Source organism: Hirundo rustica, chromosome 12, assembly GCF_015227805.2.
Source record: "Hirundo rustica isolate bHirRus1 chromosome 12, bHirRus1.pri.v3, whole genome shotgun sequence".
In the NCBI taxonomy this organism is placed as follows: Eukaryota; Metazoa; Chordata; class Aves; order Passeriformes; family Hirundinidae; genus Hirundo; species Hirundo rustica.
In genome coordinates this window covers 8,652,514-8,671,192 of record NC_053461.1, presented here as the reverse complement: position 1 = coordinate 8,671,192, position 18,679 = coordinate 8,652,514, and the positions used below count along the sequence as shown (strand labels likewise).

General features: G+C 50.8%; 1 protein-coding gene across 3 annotated transcripts; it reads right to left on the bottom strand.

Moving 5' to 3' along the window:
- Nucleotides 1–2,503: 2,503 nt before the first annotated feature.
- Nucleotides 2,504–17,578, bottom strand: ABHD6 (abhydrolase domain containing 6, acylglycerol lipase). Of its 3 annotated transcripts, none has more exons than XM_040076424.2 (10): nt 17,493–17,578; nt 14,016–14,085; nt 12,157–12,304; nt 8,695–8,851; nt 8,173–8,286; nt 7,812–7,944; nt 6,422–6,579; nt 5,573–5,627; nt 5,012–5,112; nt 2,504–4,316 (listed from the first exon to the last, which is right to left on the bottom strand). In XM_040076424.2, the coding sequence occupies exons 3-10, from the start codon at nt 12,273–12,275 to the stop codon at nt 4,143–4,145; spliced, it is 1,011 nt and encodes a 336-aa protein (XP_039932358.1). In that variant the 5' UTR covers nt 12,276–12,304; nt 14,016–14,085; nt 17,493–17,578; the 3' UTR covers nt 2,504–4,142. The 3 variants fall into 3 exon arrangements, with proteins under 3 accessions (XP_039932358.1, XP_039932360.1, XP_039932357.1); XM_040076426.2 differs by lacking the exon at nt 17,493–17,578 and adding an exon at nt 15,313–15,388; XM_040076423.1 differs by lacking the exon at nt 17,493–17,578 and adding an exon at nt 14,573–14,771.
- Between the last annotated feature and the right edge of the window lie 1,101 nt (nt 17,579–18,679).

Here is an 18,679-nt window from a genome sequence, read left to right as displayed (position 1 = left end):
AAACAGAGGTTTCTGGGAAAGAATGGGGTTCTGAGAGGGGTGAGATGCCACCGGCTGCTGTGTTCCTGACTCCTGGCAACTGCCAGAGCCCTTCTCACCTTGTCAGAGCATGCTGCTCATGGCTATTTTCTACCACTTTTGTCCCACCACAGACCTGGATGCTCAGCAGCAAAACAGCTTGCTCAGAGGCAGTATTAGATCTTTTTTGTGTTTTGAAGCCTCTTTCCAGGATATAGTGAAACAGCCTTAGCAAGATTGCTATCAGTCTAGGAGCCTGCCTTCCCCATATGAAAGGAAAACGGAGGTTTGCTCTCCCTGTCTGGAGCCGCGGGCAGAGGCAGCAGACAGGCAGCGCTGTCGGGCAGGGAATGGTAGGCAGAAGTCACCGACTACTAGCGGTTCAGCAAGTGCTTAATGAGCAATCCCAAACCGGCCCCAAGAGGCTCCTGTTCGGAAAACGGCCTCCTAGAAGGAAAAATAACCAAACCCGAACTCCCTGCCAGATCCTGTGTGTTTTTTCTTGCATTTGCTGCAAGTCTCAGCTGGAGGGTCCTGACAGGGGACCTTCGTCATGTCACAAGGTAGCCACGGGCAGCACTTACTCCATGACTACAGGGACAGGGGTTTGGGGCTGCAGTGGGCGACGGGAGTCATCCTCCAGGGCACTCTCATGCAGGCTTCCGTGAGAAGAATAATGCATCTAAGAGGACTGCAACACACATTGGGTCAGGGGAAGGTTCAGCTGAATGGTGGCCTGCCAGAGTGAGGAACACCCACGACAGCACCCATACCATACTGCCAGACCTCCTGAGCATCACTCTGCCCTTCAGAGGATGCTCTGTGCAGGCCTGTGCTGGTGAAACCCTCCCACAGGGCAGCAAATATTAATTCCCCTTTGCTGGGGAAAAAAGGGAGAAAGATGCTTTTTCACTTCAGACAAGCATCTGTCTGCAGCTGTGTGGAACAGGACATAGCCCAGCTTACCCTGAAGGTCCATGTTTCAAAGTTATCACATTTTTCCTTTCAGCACCAGCTGGGCACACACCAAGTACCCAACTACTTGGCTGCCATCAGCTCTCTCCCTCCTGCTCCCAGTGACACTCCAGGAGACAGTACCACCACAGACTTGGATGCTCAGCAGCAAAATAGCTTGCTCAGAGGCAGTATTAGATTTATTTCAAAACAGCACTGTTGCATTTTGGAGCCTCTTTTCAGGATACAGTTACAACAGCCTAATCAAGATCCACAACAAGGGCCTACTGCTCGTTAAGCTTCTATGGGAAGCTTTACCTCCATGAGCCTCACCACCCAGCCCAGCCCCAGCACAGACCTGGTTTAGCCATGTGGTTACGGGGAAAGCAATACTTATACATGAGGCAACAAACCAAAAATACACCTCCACCCTCCTGACATGCAAAGATGCTCAAGCTATGTGCAGGTTCCCTGTACCTGGGTTTGCCACAACTGGGATCCAGTAGTTTCCTTATGGTTCCATCAGTTCTGCCCTCAAGACACAAAAACCCACCAGGAGGAGCCGAAGCCTCTGCCCCTTTCCAAGCTCCGTAACCAGCCTAGAGACACTGTACCTGGAGGGTGACCAGGGCTCACTGGGGACTCAGTGCCAGGGGGACAGCAGCCATAACCAAGGGAGCATGCCTTGTTTGGTGTGGGGATTTTCTGGCTGGCAGCAGGAAATGAGGGTTAATGGGAGCAGCAGCCAGGTGTGTTTGCAGGAGCAGGTAGCTTACATCCCTTCCTCTCCAATAGGCTCAGCTGCTGTGGGGCCAGTCTGGGGGCCCTTCAATATAGATCTGAGGGGTTTTATTGCTGAACTACTAGAGGCTGCAACACATGATGCAGATTCCTTGAACCACCCCAACCTCCGCCCCTACCAGGTAGGCGAAGCCACCTCCCACCTCTGTGCTGTGAGCATTAATAGGGTCACCTTGATGCATGCATCACTGCAGCAGTGGAGCAGTGGCAGGGCATGGGCAGGGGAATCAGAAGCCAAGAAGATGCTTCTCAGCCCCCCTTGCAGCTCCTCTGGCAAACAATGCAGCTGCTGGGGAAAGGAGAAATGCAAATACTTTTGCCTGTAAATTGATGTAATGCTATTCCTAGCACAGTGTACAAATTCAGTAAGACTTGAAATTATAGTTGAAATTAGTATTTAACATGCTTGCAAGGGTTTTAGGAGGAATCTTGGTGCTTAAAATCTAATTCCCTTGCCTCTCAAGGTTTTATTTTCCTTCTTGAGTCTTTGGTGCCACGTCCTTCTAATAAAATGAAGAAAAGGAAAATGTGTGTTGTCATTGAAGAAATGAGACTTGAGCCTTCTGGGTCTTCAACATCTTTCTTTCCATTAAAAAATATTCCTTGAGCCAAAACCTGCATCTCCCAGAAATATGGGGAGGAAAGAAGCAGCAGAGCAAGACCCCTGTATCATCCCACACCACAGCCACCACCTTCTTGAAAGGAAAAAAACAGCCATTGCACTATGGACTGCTTAAATCACTAGATTTTAATAGCCATATAAATCCTTTGCAAACAGCAATCTGTGGCATGAGAAACCATATAGATACCGAACAAGTTTTTCTGGGTTTTATCACATAAAACTCCAGCATTTTTTTTAAATAAACTCCTTTAGTAGAAACAGTAACTAAGCAATTAACAGCAAATTTCTATATTTCTAAAAGAACAATGTTTCTTCTCTTAAAAAGAGCCAAGAAGCTGATGGGGAGTTTCAGACGTATGTACAGATCCGGGTACCTCAGGAAGCTGTCAGCACCACAAGCCTGTGTTTCCAGTCAGGGGGAGGGACATTCTAACAGCACCCAGTCACCCCCTGAGGAGGGCTGGGGGTAACTGAGGGATGACAGCCACCTGCTGCTTTGCCTTTGAGGGCACCATGCACCACCTTGCCCTCCAGCACCCATCAGTCTTGCCTGAGACTGGGACCAGTGTTCTGTCCCTGGGACAGGCAGTGAGTGACCACACCTGGAAAGCTGCAGGATGGATCCTGCTGTAAAGGGCAGCTTGCCTGTATTGCCTGTTTCTACCTATAGTTTCACTTGGCCAGGAGTTGCAGTCATGGAGAGGATGCAGAAGCACATTGTACCTTTCCTCACCACCACCCAGCACCTTGTAGGCAAGCTGACCCCTTCTCACCATTCCCTGTGCTGGTCACACACACAGCCCCCTCCCACCCCTCACACTTGTTCTGGTGGCCTTGACTTTTGCAGAATTCACAGAATTCATTAAGAAAATAATTATTTACATCCAGGTGTTCAGCAGCACAATGTGATAGAGGAGCTGAGTTCACCCAAGGTGGCTGAATCACATCTTGGCCATGGGCTTATTGCTTACTCAGGCTCTGGGGCTGAATGGCCCTGGGCGCTTGCCATTGCCCCGGTTCCACAGCAGTGACAAAGCGCTGCTGCCTGCACCCCGTTGTCACTGGCTGTGTTCACCCTCAGAACCAGCCCTGGGCAAGGTGGGCTGTGCACAGACACCACACCCTGGGCAATGTTAAGGCATTACAAATACACAGGAGCTATTTAGAGATTTAGAAAAACCCACTCAGAGTGTAAACATTTTTGCACATACAGTCATTGGACTTCCACAAATACAGTTTTCTGTTGTTTTCTGCATAAATCGTGAGATAAGGAGCTATACAAAGACCACTCAAGCAGACACCTAGAGCACTTGGGGGTTCTCTTACAGCACAGCAGCATGCAACACAATGGACTCTTAAGTAGTAAAAATATTGTTAGTCTCAGTCCAGGATGCTTTCTCCTTCCTACATTTCATATACAGTTTAGGTAAATGTCATGAACAACTACGTGCTGGTAACCCAGGTAAGATGGGTGGCTGTGTGATGAGCACTGGGTAATTTCAGCTCATTTCTATCTTACCTCTAAGTAGAAAAGGGAGATACTCTGCTTCTGTTCCTGCATCTATGGAGGTTCCTCAATGACCCCAGGTTGCTGTTCCAGTGGTGCTATAGGTTTAGGTATCAGTGATTCTGCCTTCCTCAGGGACTTTGGCACATTGACCCCAATTAGTACAAGATCCCTGAGAACGTATCAAAGCTGCAGTACTTTACAATTTAACCTGGCATGGCACTTGGCTCCCTGCCACACTCATGCCTGCTTCTTGTTATCTATGCTGTGCAGCAGCGCCAGGAACTCCAGGATGAGGTTGGCTGTCTTGCGGGGCCGCTCCACCACCACTGAATGCCCACAGTTCTCCAGGATGTACACATGGCAGTCTGGAATAGCACTTGCTAAAACACTGGCACCAGAAACATCCAGGACCTGGATGGCAGGAGAAAAAACAGTCACTGCCACAATCAGAGATGGGGTTTGCTGGACACTGTTGGGGTCCAACCGAGCTGTGGAGCAGAGATGCAGACACAGTCCTTGTGATGCCAGCCCCCTGCCTGGGGACAGGGCAGGGAGGCTACATGGTGCCAGTCTCAGCATGCAGCAGGGAACTCTCTTGTATGCTTTTTGGCTGCTGTCTCAATGCAAAGGTACCATTGCAAGCAAACATTTGCATCTTTGCATCTATAGAGCCCTCTGCAAGCCTGCAACTTGCTTCCTCCCACACCCTCCCTCCCACTTCTACCTCTGAAACAAACCCTAAGATTTTGCCTAGAAGCTGTCCACAATCAGCATGTCTCTTCCCAGTTGCCAGGACAACTCTCTTTGCTGACTTTATTCTTTACAGCCCTTGCCGGCTTTGGTGCTGGCACCTACACCTCCACCCGCCACCTCACACTCCCCAGCCCTGGCACTGCCCTCTCCTCCCTCTGGAAAGCTGGTTGTCAGCTTTCTACCCATCACTCTCCTGAGGCCCTGTGTCTAAATCCACTGGGGACGGAGACCCATGTGTCAGCTCCCTGCAGAGCGGTGCACAGCTGAGCAGCACAGCTCCCACCATGCCCCTGTGGGTGGGCACAGGTAGAGATGGAGACAAGTCTGTGGGGAATGTGCAGGGAGCTACCTACCTGGTCCTGCTTTCCCCAGATGACCTGTGTTGGTGCTTTGATCTTGTTCATGTTCTCATGGAGAGAGTGCCTGGACTTTTCATCCACGATTTCTAAAAACACTAGTGGGGCAAGAGAAGAGTCAGTTCTACAGGGGGATGTCTTCCCTTCCCTTCTCAGAGAGGGCCCTGTGGGCCAGTCCTGCCCGTATCCCCTCACTGGGAAACCCATGCAGAGATGATGAGCTGTCCTTGCCCTGCCACCAAGCCCAGCTGCAGAGGGGCCCCTCAGCCAAACCATCTCTTCATAGGTACTTGTGAACCCAGATGGAAGGGGGAGGGTGAAGCAGCAACCCCATCACCAGTGGGGGTGGCAGTGGGGATGGCAGTGCATTGCTACCCATGACCAAGGTGTGTCCCCATATCTGTTAATGACATTGCCCCCTCCCACCTTCAGCAAGATAGCACAGGGATTCTGGGGCCCACCCATGTGCCAGGAACACAGGGGCTGGGAACAGCTGGTCCCCACGCCCCAGGGATCCTGCTGGAAAGCCTAATGAGGAGGCTGCCACCATACACTTACGTTTCCGGTAAAATTCATTGTGTGGGATGCGAACATCAACTAGACCCTGGAGAATCTGCAGGGAGAGCAGAGGACAGCTGCTGGAGGGGACCCATGCCGTGCACAGGGCTGAGCATGCCCAAGAGCACTCAAGAGCAGCCCTTGTCTCCCCAGCAAGTCTGGCCCCAGGATGAGCTTCTTCCTACGCATGTGGGGCTGTTGAAACCACAATTAAGCAACATATATTTCAGCAACAAGTAATATTGTCTTTTATGATGCAGACTGATTTCTGCCCCTGGCCAGCAGCCACCTCAGCTATGACTGCACTTTTCTTCCTTCTTTGTATTCTTTTGCCAAAAATACAAAATGTCTTGGCATTACCTTACTTTTTTTTTTCTTACTCTCCAATCCAGACTTCCTAAGGAAAACTAGTTTAATAGCCATCCCCTCACAAGTTCCTCTCCCTTGACAATGATGCAATTAACATTTCCATCACTTCTACTTAAAAAGCAGCAAACAATCCCCCTCCACATCAGACAACAGCTGCCTTAGTTATTTAAGGCTTCCTGCCAGCCATATTTACTAAAAACCCTTCTACATCCCAGCCTGCTGCCAAAAACTTAATGGGAGGAGGAATTCCAGCAGAGACTACCAGAGGGAGCTAGGAAAAGAGGGTTTGAAGGGAAAGTGCTGGAAAAATGCTGTGAGTGGGGCTGGGTATGTCTCACCTGGGTGATGGCAGGGCTGGCAGCCCTAGCTCTACTCGCAGCATTGCCTCAGTTGTCGCTATGTAGGCTCAGGGAGAAGCAAACCTGCTCACCACCTCCAAGCCCCCTTGGCCAGCCACCACAACCATCATCGGCTTCTCACCTGCTGTGGCACCTTGAAGCGAACGTAGGAACAAAGCTTCAGCATGTCTGCCATCTCCTCGGGTGTTGAGGGGATTAAAGGGATCCTGTCAATGCGTTTGGACTCTTGCAGCTCCCGGAGCTGCTTAATGAACTTGCTGTCAGTGGTACTTGGCAGGCCTGGGTGAAATGAGAAGGGGTGAACAAGATGAAATCCAGATAAGATTCCCCCCAAACAGCCCAAACAAAAAACCATCCTTGTACTGACCTCCCTCATCCCTTCCTCTGGGTTCCTGCCTGCTCACTCTTTAATAAGATTTTATAAAAAGAGGGGAAGAAAATGTCTGTACATACAGCCACTTCAATATACATCCAGAGACATCCAGCCTCCCTCCTGCTCCAGGGCTTGGCACCACCAACCCCACAGGTTGGTATGGCACGAGGTGTAGACATACATGACTACTTCAGCAAAAGCTATAGCACCAATTTTTATGTGGTCACTGGATGCAAACACTAGTGCCCAGGCTGCTGCTGCACAGGGTTGGACAGAAAATTTCAGCAGCTCCATCTGCATGCACCACTGAGGAAAAATTCCCCAGGTTTAATCCTAAACCTTTCTGCAGCACCCCCCTAGAGGTTTCACATCCAGAAACAGTGAGAAAGGCAGTCAACACCTCTCCCAGAGGGGAGTAGGAACCTGACGCTCCCAGAGCCTGGTAGCTAGGTAACATTTGCTTTGTTTCATTCCTTAGTGCTTATTTGGAAGCTGCTTTCCTTGTGTGGGAGGGGAAGAAGCTGCTATGGCAACTGGGATGCAGCAAAGCCTCCCTGGCAAAGAAGCTCCCTGCCTGCTACACCTCCTGCAGCATGTCATGCCCAGGCTTCTCTGAGGTCCAGGGGAATGTGGACATGGAGGGGACACCCTGCTGACCTGTGCCCAGCCCTGAAGTGCTCTTCCCACTCAAGGCACCCAAAGGTGGGAGATCAGAGCTCTCCAACTCCCAAAGCCCCAGGCCTTCAGCACACCAGGACTTTCAGGAGGCCAGAATGGGGAGGCTATTCCTGCTGCAGTTTTGATTCCCTCTCTTAAACTGGGAGGCTGCAGACATGCCATGTAAAATGCTTGCCATCCCAAGGGAAAAGGCATTTTCCTCCAGAGCAGAACTTGTCCAATTTGCCCTAGTCCTGACTATAAACAAAGCACAGTGGGGCAAATGCCAAACCTTAGAGAAGAGTAGTCAGCACAAAGCCGTGATTTTCTCTTGTGCCTTGCCAGAGATTTCCAGAGTGAAAACACAAATTATTTCTAAATGCTTTGCACTACACGTCTTTGCTGCCTCCAGCAGTGCCCTGGGCTTTAGCACTGGCTTCTGCTTGCCCCCTCTCTGTCTCGCCTCCCCTGCCTTGCCCACCTGCAGGACAGATGAGGGTCAGGCTGCAAATATCTTCTGGGTACTGAGCAGCATAGACACCAGCAACATTTCCCCCCATGGAAGTGCCAACCAGATGAAAGGGCTTTCTGTTCAGCTTGATGCATTCCACAAACTGTCAGGGAGCGGAAGGAGCATTGTTAGGAGAGAGGAACCAACACCATGGGGTCAGGTCATTACAGAAATTCAACTCAAAAGCTTGAGGCTGGTGACTCTGGCTGCCTGTGAAGGGAGGGAGTGAGGTCACACAAGGCAGACTCACGGGGCTTAGCATCCTTCATATACCCACATCCCTCACGTCCCCTCATCTCTCTGCGGAGGTGATGTGATGCTGTAGCTTTACCTGGTGTATTCTCTTAGCTTGCCCACTAATGGAGTAATCATCCAAGTCGAAGCGGGTTGTGCCCTCATGCCCAGGCATGTCCACACATACCAAGTGCAAGTTCTTTGGCAGGAACTGAAGAAACAAACCAGGGTTGGTTACAGTGCAGGGAAACTGCTGCAAAGCCCAGGGATGCCAAGTGGGGAGCCCAGGTGGGAGCAGGGGGGGTTACACTCCTCCAGGCAGCCCTGGTTGCTCACGTACCGAAATAAGTCAGCTCATGTACCAAGAATGACATGACAGAACATGGCCAAGACTTGCCTCCTATGGAGACAGCAGGTGTGTACTGCTTTTCCCCTGCAGCTCTGCATCTTATAGGGGTGAAGGGATACAACAAGCAATGAGCATGGAGCTAAGCAGCATGTTCCTAGCATGTTACAACAGTCATCCCATCCCATCCCATCATTGGGCCCCCCACACTGCCCCCAAGCCAAGGACCATCAATTCTCAGTAAGGAGCAACATGACAGAAATGGAATCCTACCTTGACTATGGACAGCCACATGTCTTTGTGAGCCGAGAACCCATGTAACATCAGGATGGACGGCCGGCATCCAGGTCTTCCTCTATAGGAATAACAAAACTGATAGTCATCGTAGTTTGCATATCTAACCTGCATGCCCAAGGCTCGGCGCCAGTACCTGGAAACAAGGAGAAAACACCAGTGAGAAAGACAAGACCAGGGCCCAGCTACCATATAAGCCAGGTGATAAGTCTGAAGGCAGCCACAGATTTGTTGGCTTACTAAGGCCAGTTAGGTTGGGCTCTCACTGGTGCCATACTGGGACTACTGGGATTAACCCTGTGCATCTGGACAGGTGTAGTACTGGTGGTTGGCTGCACTGTAGATTGTTTTGGAGACGCTCTGTCTGTTAAGAGCTTTAAAACAATACCCTAAATAACTCATTTAGCTATGGAAATGGGCCAAAATAACAATGGTAAAAGAGAAAATGCTCAAAGGTTGGTATGAGGACAGAGACTCAGGAGAGAGGAGGAGCAGCATACAGTGTCGGTAGACCAAGGGAGACAGTTCTCTCAGGTGGATAAGGTGGATCTGTCACAGAGTTATTTGGACACAGTCCTGCAGCAGTGGGAGTACCTCACCCCACAGACATGCACATCAGTTCCCAGCCAAAACAACCATGTCACCCTGGAGCACCACAGAAACCAAATTCCCATGGAACAACTAGAGAGCCTTTAAAAATATATTTATACACAAACAATGGACTGGAGTGGACCATCCTTACACTGGGTTTAGCACCCCAGAAGAGAGCAGGCTAACCTCAAGGCTGTTCCTCTAAAAGCAGAGGCAGACAGCTCCTGCCAGCATATGCTTGCAGTCTGCTCAGAGGATGCAGCAAAACTGCTGGCCAGAACGACCTGAACAGAGATTATCAGTGACACTTTGGACACATGATGTGTACGTGCAGCCCAAGGTGGAGAACGGGGTCGCTTTCCGCTGTACTCAGGCATTTCCCCTGTACTCAGACATAACCCTTGTCAGGACAATTACTGGGCTACTCCTAGTGGCCAAGATGCTGGCAAGTACTTTTATATGCAGTATCAGAGTTTATTTAAGACACAAGAGCAAGGTCACCAACACTTCTGGACTGTCCTACCTCTCTGCCCACTCAAAGCTTATGCATAGAGAAATCCTCTTTTAGCATAATCCCTTTTTCGAGGGAGTTACTGGGACTTAAGCAGCATCTCAGCTCTGTGCTGGTCCTGCAAGGAGAGGTGAATTTCTCCCTAATAAGTGTCTTAAGAGTCCTTGCCTCAAAGGCACTGGTGTGAACTACCAATGAGCAAGATGATAACATTTTTAGCAACTGATCCTAATGGATCAATTCAGCAGAAGGCAAAATAATCTGAGCAAAGCTGAACTGATCCCTCACAAGGTGTTAACTCACTTAGTGGCAGCAGCTAAACTGATTAACCCCTGTCGCAGCACAGGCAGAGTGGTTCCATGGCTGGGGTCAGCAGGGCAGCCCTGGATATCCTGCCAGGCAGGAAGGCGCATTAGTGGCAGGGAAAGCAGTGAGGCCATGGATGAAGGGGGCCCAGCATGACCCTTGACTGCTCCGGCTGAGGACACACAGACTGGCAGTGAGGAGAAGGAGAGGGCAGGGAAGAGGGGAGAAGCTTCCCCTGGGACCTCCCAGGAACAGTGCCACAAAGCTGGAACTGCATGGGGCTGAAAGAGAAGAGCAGCATGGCATGCTGCCTGTACCTGTCCTGCCTCTGCTGATGGGGAAACACAACAATTTCACCCCTCAAAAAAAACCCAACTTGGAAAGAAGGCAATAGAAAAGGAAGCGTAAGGGCAAACTCATGTTTCTGATCCACAGTCCCTAACAAAAGAGATGCCCATGACACACAGTGCATTGCAATTACTCCTGCAAGAAGCCCATACTGCCAGAAATGCTGGAAGAGAGAGAGAGATGGGGGACCACACCCTTCAAAAGAAGATAGTCCTTCTGACCCCTCCCTCATGCAAACACAGACCAACACACCCACAGTGCATTTTCACTCAGCTCCTTATCTGCTGAGTGAAACCTCAAAAGAACAAAGGCAGCAGGGCATTCTCTACCTTCCACTCACCCTGGCTCCTCCAAGCTCCTGGAATCAGACCTTGCACCTCCTTTGCCCTGTCCTGCCTCGCTGCCTGTGGCTGCTGAAGGTTTCACCCTGACCACACTCACTCAGCAGTGCTTTCCAGGGATCCTCCTCAGAACCTCTGTCCATCAGGGCTCTCCCTGGCTTCTACCAGCTGCTCATATATCCAAAGAAATAGGCCACTTTGACTGCCAAACCCAATACCACCCAGACATCCATGAGGCAGCAGAAGGCTGTGACACTGCCCGCTCTCCTTTGCAATGTGATGATCCCATCACTGGGGTTTTCATCCCATCCGTCCTCTCTCAGATGCTGTGAATAAAAGGCTGCTAATTAAAGTGCCTTTAGAAACAGGCTTCATCCTGTTGCTGCACCTGAGTGCTGTGGTGGACAAACAGCTTCCTCTCCTAGAAGGTTACTTGGATTTGGAAACACTCTTGAGCTGAACTGTAAGAGCCACCATCTACCAGTAACATACGAGGGCAGCCTGAAACACTGCCTGCTCTGCCCGTGTTGCCTGTCTGCTGCTGCCTGCTCAATGCTGGGGCATGAGATTCTGTCCCAGCTTCTGAAGGGAGTTATTCCAGCTTTTCCTTGCAACAAACCCAGAAAGGAAAGCTGCCAGTGGGCTTATCACTGATTTCCAGGAACAAAGGAGAACTGAAGGATATAGTGCTTGCCTCCTGGTATCAGAAAGGACAAGATTCAAGGGGATAAGGAAAAGCATCCCTCCATCTTCTCTGATGCTCCATTCCAGAAGAGAAAGAGAAGATGAGAAAAGCCTCATCCATAACTACTAATGAGGGAAAAGACCCTGCCTGCTGAGCATACTGTCAGCTGCAATGGAGCATGTGAGCCTAGTGACACCCACACCACAGCTATGAGGTGGGAGATCACCAGACTTCCACAGCCGCCAGGCTGGTGGACAGGCTGCAATGTGCAATGGCAGTACTTTTCCCAGTCTTAGTCCTGTCCTTGGGGAAAGCAACCCAAAGAGGTTTGGAGAGATCTTGTAAGCTGGGACTGCAGTGGCCACCTGGCCAACTGCTCCTTGGCACAGCCAAACCCCTCAAGACAGCAAGAGGCCTGACAGCCATAGGCCTCAGCAGCAGAAATGCAATAGAAAAATGCCATTTTCTTCTACCAGACATGTTTAAAGCTGCACACAGCTGGCATGGCCCTGGAGGACCTCAGGTCACTTGCTGTTATGGCCATCAGGGACAGGAACACCCAGCTCTGTTCACACCACTGTGACCTCTGTGTGTGGGGCCCTGCTGGGTGCAGGTTCCACCCCGATGCCACACTGAGAGAAGGGGGCTCATGCACTCACCAGTAGTAGATGCGGATAAGCGCTGAGGGCCATAGGAGGAATGAGGCCACAAAGGCCAGGATGGGGATAGCCAGGGTGCCACTGGCAATGATAAACATGTTCAGCATATCCAGGTCCATGATGCTCTTCACTACTCGGCCTCACCTGCCTGCATTTAGGGAAAATTCTGAGGTTAACCACCAGAAATTATGACAAGTCATTGCTAAATGAGAACTCTGCTGCCAGATGAGGAGGAAAGCAGAGGCAAGAGGCAGGTATCAGTCAGGGGCACAGCAAAGTCTCCTTTGGTTTTAAAACCCACCTATTTCTTCTGGCTCCTTAATGGATCTAATTACTGCAATCTTATCCTCTCAGGAGAGCATGTCTCAAACAGGCAATGAGCCTCCTAACAGGCACAGAACATGTGTCGGGTGACAGGGCACAACACAGCCCTTGGGGCACTTTGCAGACATAGGAAGCCCAACTCCCCGAGGAGTGCAGGCAGGGCCAGTTTCAGGCAGGCTCCACACTTCTATCTGGAGGCAGGCATCCATCTCTGTCTCCCTTCTCTCCTCCTGTCTGATCTCAAATCTCCAGCACACAACCACTGACCTAGAACTGATGGGTTGAGCCCAGCTCTCATTACCACTTTGCACAGGCACCAACTAATCAAGGAAGCAGAGCCTATTACTGGACTTGGGAACAGAAGGGAACAGCTTGGCAGGGCACTCTTTGTTGTCCAGCCCTTACCAGAAACAAATTTATCCCCACCCCCACATCCTCACTTCTTCCCCATATGTTGCACTTGCTGGGGATAACAGGTCCCCATCCCTGCTCCTCAGCATCCTTCAGACAAGTCTCAGGGACAGCAGGTGGAGGACACTGGGAGCAAGGGCAAGCTCTTGCACAACGTCATGTTTGTCCCTGAACTCTCCCCACCATAGGCAGCTGGCATATATTTTTCTCATTAAGAGATTAAACGCTGCCACACACATATCTCTTCTAATTCCCCCTGCAAACCAACTCATGGCTCCTCCTTTCCTCGCCACTAGCACTTTTGTGCCACATTTGTAAAACGAAACATTCTCAATGCCTCCTCCCATCACCACCTCCACATTTCTCCGTGTCAGAACAGTCAGATGTTTTCCAGCTTCCTGCAAAACTCCCAGTGGTGTGTGGGGGGTATGTGATACCATGAAACAGGAACACAATCACCACAGTCACAGCCTCCCACCCCCAGACACCATCACATTGGACCCCACATTACACACAGCCCAGAGAAACGGTTTACAGAACCTCTGAAGCTTCAGCCAGATTTGCCCTCTTTCCCCAGGGAAAATAGGAATAACTGAAATTTGAGAAATACAGTAAATATTTCCATCAGGCACCTCCTTAACAAAGCTAAACCTCATTTCCATCTTCAAGCCTGAACAAACACATCGTTATTAGTTTAATTAACATTTTGTAGAAAGATCCTTGATCGAACCATGGCTTGTTCATTTAAAAAAAAAAAAAAAAAAAAAAAAAAAAAAAAAAAAAAAACACCACCACAACAACAACAAAAAAGCAAAAAACAAAACCACCCAAAAAACACTTTATGCAACCGATAAACCTTATCCATGCGGGCAGGCTGTGAGGGAGCCCACCCCAGAGCACTCGATGCCTTTTGCTATGTCACTAAAACGCGCAGAAATTAAGCACGGGAAATCGCCATTGCTCCCATTGTTCTCCGTAACGAGAGAAGGCTGCAGGAAGCAAAAAAACGCGGGATGGTGGAAGCCCCTGTGTTCCCTTGGCATGGGGTCACCACCTCTGCCTCCACCTCCACACCGCTTTTAGAAAGCTAAACGAGCAGAAAGCCTTTTAAAAGCTCGGCTTACCTTGCACAGTTCCCCTCCTCCTCTCGGTACAAGTCCTGCTTGCTGTGGGCGGCGGCAGTGTCTGAAAACACTGTCACAAGAGGCAAAAAAACAAGGTCAGAATCGCAGTCCTGCTTTAACGCCTTCCTTCAGGCTCGGCCGCCCGGTGAGCTTGGGGTATTTAAGCCACCAGCTTCCCTTCAAGACGTCTCATATTCATCTTCTGACCGACCTCTCCCCTGTTTATGTAAATATGGTCTTTTGTACAATAAAGCCCGCTGAGTGCACTTGTTCCAAGCAGGAGCAAAGTGCAAGCTGCCATCGGGGAGGGAACGAGAGCCGCGGCGGGGAGAGCCGAGCTCAGCAGCCCCGGGCAAGGCTGCGCGGACCCAGCGCCGCGGGCTCATGCTCGCCCTTCAGGTGATTACTGCTACTAGAACAAAGCCAGCTAAGCTGTTTCTTATCCCCTTCCTCTTTGTCTTAAAGGTACTTTTCCAAGCCCTCTTCCTGCGCCCTCCCCTCCCCGAGCCTTCCCTGTGTGAGACAGGCTGAAGCGAAGCGCAGTCGCAGGAAATTACCGGGCACGCAGCAAAATGCTGGCCTGGACTCGCTGGCAGATTTTGGCAGTGAAATTCACGGGGGACGATCAATAAGTGCACCGGAACCACGCGGCATGAGTTCTGGGGGCTGCTTCAAGCCAGAAAAATCCCTGAGAGCTCCCCTTGCCAGGGCCGCAGGCCGGAGGCCACTGTCCCCATCACGCCGAAGCATTTCGGCAGCGTCACGGCAGCCACCACTCACCACGTGAGCCCCGGCGCCCAATGCCGGCCATGCACACCCGGCTCAGAGCCCGGCTGGCCACGGGTGCCTGGCGGGGAAGGAGGGTCGGGGTGCCTCATGACCCTTCTGAACCTCCTTCTGAGTGGGCCGAGCACCATCACTGATTTCCATGGCTAACTCCGATGGAGGAAAATGTCAGCAGGCTCAGCTATGCGGTCAGGGGCAGCCACCATCACCAAAGTCCCTAGCACCGCCTGCCCAATAAAGCCACCCCTGCACCCATCAGTCCTGCAGGGACACCGGCTCTCCAAAGCCTTGGGGGAGCACCCACAGTGGCAATGCCCTGCGATGATGCTTTGCCCATCGGGGAATGATAACCCTCCCTGCTGCACTGAGACCAGGCACCATCACCCCAGGTCCTGGCACAGTCCTTTGCTGCCAGCTAGAGAAACTTTTTAAGCTGCTGTGGGTTTAAACAAACAAACAAACACACAAAAACAAAAACAAGCCCTCTGGTAACAGCCATAAGTCTTCATACCACAGCTCATCCATCATTCTGAGGTGCCTTGTGACCAAGAGCCACAGCAAATGGCCCCAAGTGTTGCGACTGCTTCTCAGAATGATCCCCACACACTTCATAAATTAACTTGCAAACATCAATTAGGCAACTCTGATAAATGATGTGTGATCATGGCGGTGATAATGCCAAGCATGCTGTGCATGTGGCAGGGCATGAGATGCCAAACCAGGAGCACTGTTTTCCATAGTGGCAACGAGCACTAACCACCACAGCCTGCATCCTACCTGGGAGGATCCACAAAACAAGGCACCCCAGGTAATGGGATGGTCCCAGGACAGATACTAAGGGGAGCCTTCACATCTCCATTTGTTTGCTACTTCCTCCCCTGTGTCAGATTCAAGGGTTTCAACATCTGCCAAGAGAGAGGTCAACAAGTGGAAGGGGTCTGTGTGGTTGCTACAGAGGATAGCATGTTGGGGACACTCCCAAGGCCATGGGACAAAGGTATTTTTCCTCTTTCAAGCTCAGTGTGTCACTCCAGGGAGGCTTGGGAAGACCCAAGAATGCAGCTCAGGTGTATCTTTAATTTTTTTCCAAGCCCCACAAGAGAAGCAGCAGCAGCACAAAACCCATTCCAAGGCAGAAGGGCCTTGAGCTGGAAGAGGAAACTGGCAGCTGATGCACTGGGCAGCCCTGAGGAAGGCCAGGCAGGGATTTCACAACACAGGAATCACATGTATGCCAACACTACCAACATTCAAGCACAAAGGCTGTCTTGAGCTGTGCTCATTGGGACTGAGCTGAACAACTGGGCTGCTATTGCACCCAGGGTTTTGCTCAGCCCACCTGCACCCAGCACAGTCCATATCTCACTGATCACTAAATAGCTGAAAGCTAAGCAGCACATTTAGTCATATGGTGGGTTTGGGGTTTTTTTTTGTTTGTTTGTTTGTTTTAATATCCTAATAGGAAAAAGCATCAAGCAATTTTAAGATTCCACTGCAGAAATAGTGAGCTTTGAGGGACCTTGGTGACTGAGGTGGGCCCCCAGAAGCCCCAGCTCACACCACTAACCATGTAAAAAGAAAAACCAAAAACATGCAAGTGAACCCTTTCCCTTGGAAACTCCCTCACCTTCATCATCTGCAGTCAGAAAAATAATATTGATGATAAACTATGACATAAGAACTGTTATGATTCCCCAGTGGTGTAGTTTGCTATGGGATCCTTTAGGTGCTAATCACAGTGAAGTTGTAATTTAATATCTATTAATATTTGAAAGACCTCTGTCAGTCAGCCAGCTCTCAATCTTAATCTGGCCTCTGGTGAACCAAGAGTAGGAAATGTGCTCTTTCACCTTCATATATTTATAGATGGCAGAAATGCGATCATTATTTCTGCAGCAGCAGAAATCGTACATCTCTGTGCAACACAGCTCCAACACAAGCCTGAGAGTCTGGGTTTGTCTCTGACCCTGCTGCTGTACCCCAGGCTGGGAAATGCAGGGACAAGCTATCAGCATCACTGTCAGCCAGCCTGGGGACAGTGTGGATGAAAAGCATGACCCAATCAGGCTGTGATGCCAGTCAGCTGCTGGTTTAGAAATTCATAACATGCCCATCTTCCTTCCGGACCCCGTTGCCATCCTCATCCTGCTGCACATGCACACTGCAGAGCATGCATGGCACATCTGATGTCACGAAAGCGCTGGGACACAGCTGTCTCCTCGGGGGGTGGTAGGAAAGAGTTGGGCAAGGATGAGGTAGGGGTATCCAGGGGCCACATCTTAGCCCCTTCTCTCAGCACACAGTTCCACCCGCTCGTCTCCTCAAAGCATCCTCCTCCGGCAAAATGACAGCATCCTCTGAACAGCAACAGCTTAGTCCATAGAATCCTTTAGAGTCATAAAACAATTTGCTTTGGAAGGGACCTTATCGATCATCTTGTTCCCTCTTGCCACCAAATGATTAATTGTTGGGGGGGGGGGGAATTAAAGGCAAATTAATTAAATCTTTGAATATATATTTTAATGTTTTTCTTGGATTTCGTCTTTGCTTGCGATCTTCTGCCCACCCCCAGCGATACCACAGTTGGGACTGGGGAGACGCGGACGCCGGAACGGCCCACGCTCAGCTCACTTCCCTCCTGGACCTGTCATTGCCACCGTCAGCCCCGCATCCCGCCCCCCAGCCTCTCACCGTGCCGATCCGAGCCGTGCCGGGCCGTAATGGCAGCGCCGGGCGGCGGAACGCGGCGGCTCCGCTGCGCCCTCCCCCCAGCGGCGGTGCGGCTCCACGGGGCGCAGTGGAGAGGCGGGGATGCGGCTTCGCGGGGCGGGATGCCAAGGTGGTATAGGCGGGACACAGCTGGGGTGAAAGGGGGATGAGATAGGGGCGAAAGCGGGGTTACAAGGGGGTGCAAGGAGAGACGTGATAGGGCTTGCTTTGCCGATGCGACGGGGGTAGACAAGGACTGCAAAATGGCTAAAATGGGGGGATGTAGAAGGAGGTCAGTGGAAATGTAAAGGGGGATGCAATGAAGCTGCAGAAGGAATGCAGCAGAGAAGTAATGGGACTTCCATGCAGATTGCAACAGTGGTGGAAAAGGGGATGCAATGGGGGGATGCAGTGTAGCTGTGATGGGTATTCAGTGGGGGTAAAGCTGGGGATGCAACTGAGCTGCAGTGAAAGTGCAGGCAGTATGTAAGGTATAACACGGATGCTGGGACAGTGCGGGGGTACAAGAGGGGACACAGAGTGGCAACAGAGGGATGTGATGTGACTTTGGTGGGGGTGTAAGGGAGGGGTGCAAGTGGGCTGCAGGGGGTGGGCAGTTGGACCAGGGTTCGGGTTAGGTTTACCCTAACCCTGGGAAGATGATTCACCCCGCCAAGGCAGCATGCAATCACTTGTTACGATTGCAAACAGCCTCACCATGTGAGATGTAAAAAGGAATATTGCAAGGGACACACAGCAGTGAGCCAAGAAGGATGCAATGAGGCTACAGAACTTTAACGAGGGGGGTTGCCATGGGGATTCAACAGGAAAAAAAAAGGGAATGTGACATGGCAGCGACAGGGTTACAACAAGGAGACACAAGGGTGGATACAGCAGGGGTTACAACAGGGATGTTATGGTGATGCGATACAATTGCCACTACAAAGGAGAGTGCAGTGCTACACCCCGCAGAGAAACCTCACAGCCCCCTTGCATGAGGCCTGGGAGCAAGCTTGGGGTGGGGGACAGCTGTTCCCAAGTCTGGGGCAGGGCTGTGATCAGGGATGTTCCCATGGAAAGGACACAGAGGTTGAAATCAGAGCATCCCACTTATAAAAATCCTATTTCAGGTGTAAAAGTAAGTCTGTCACTTAGGTTACAAATCTTTC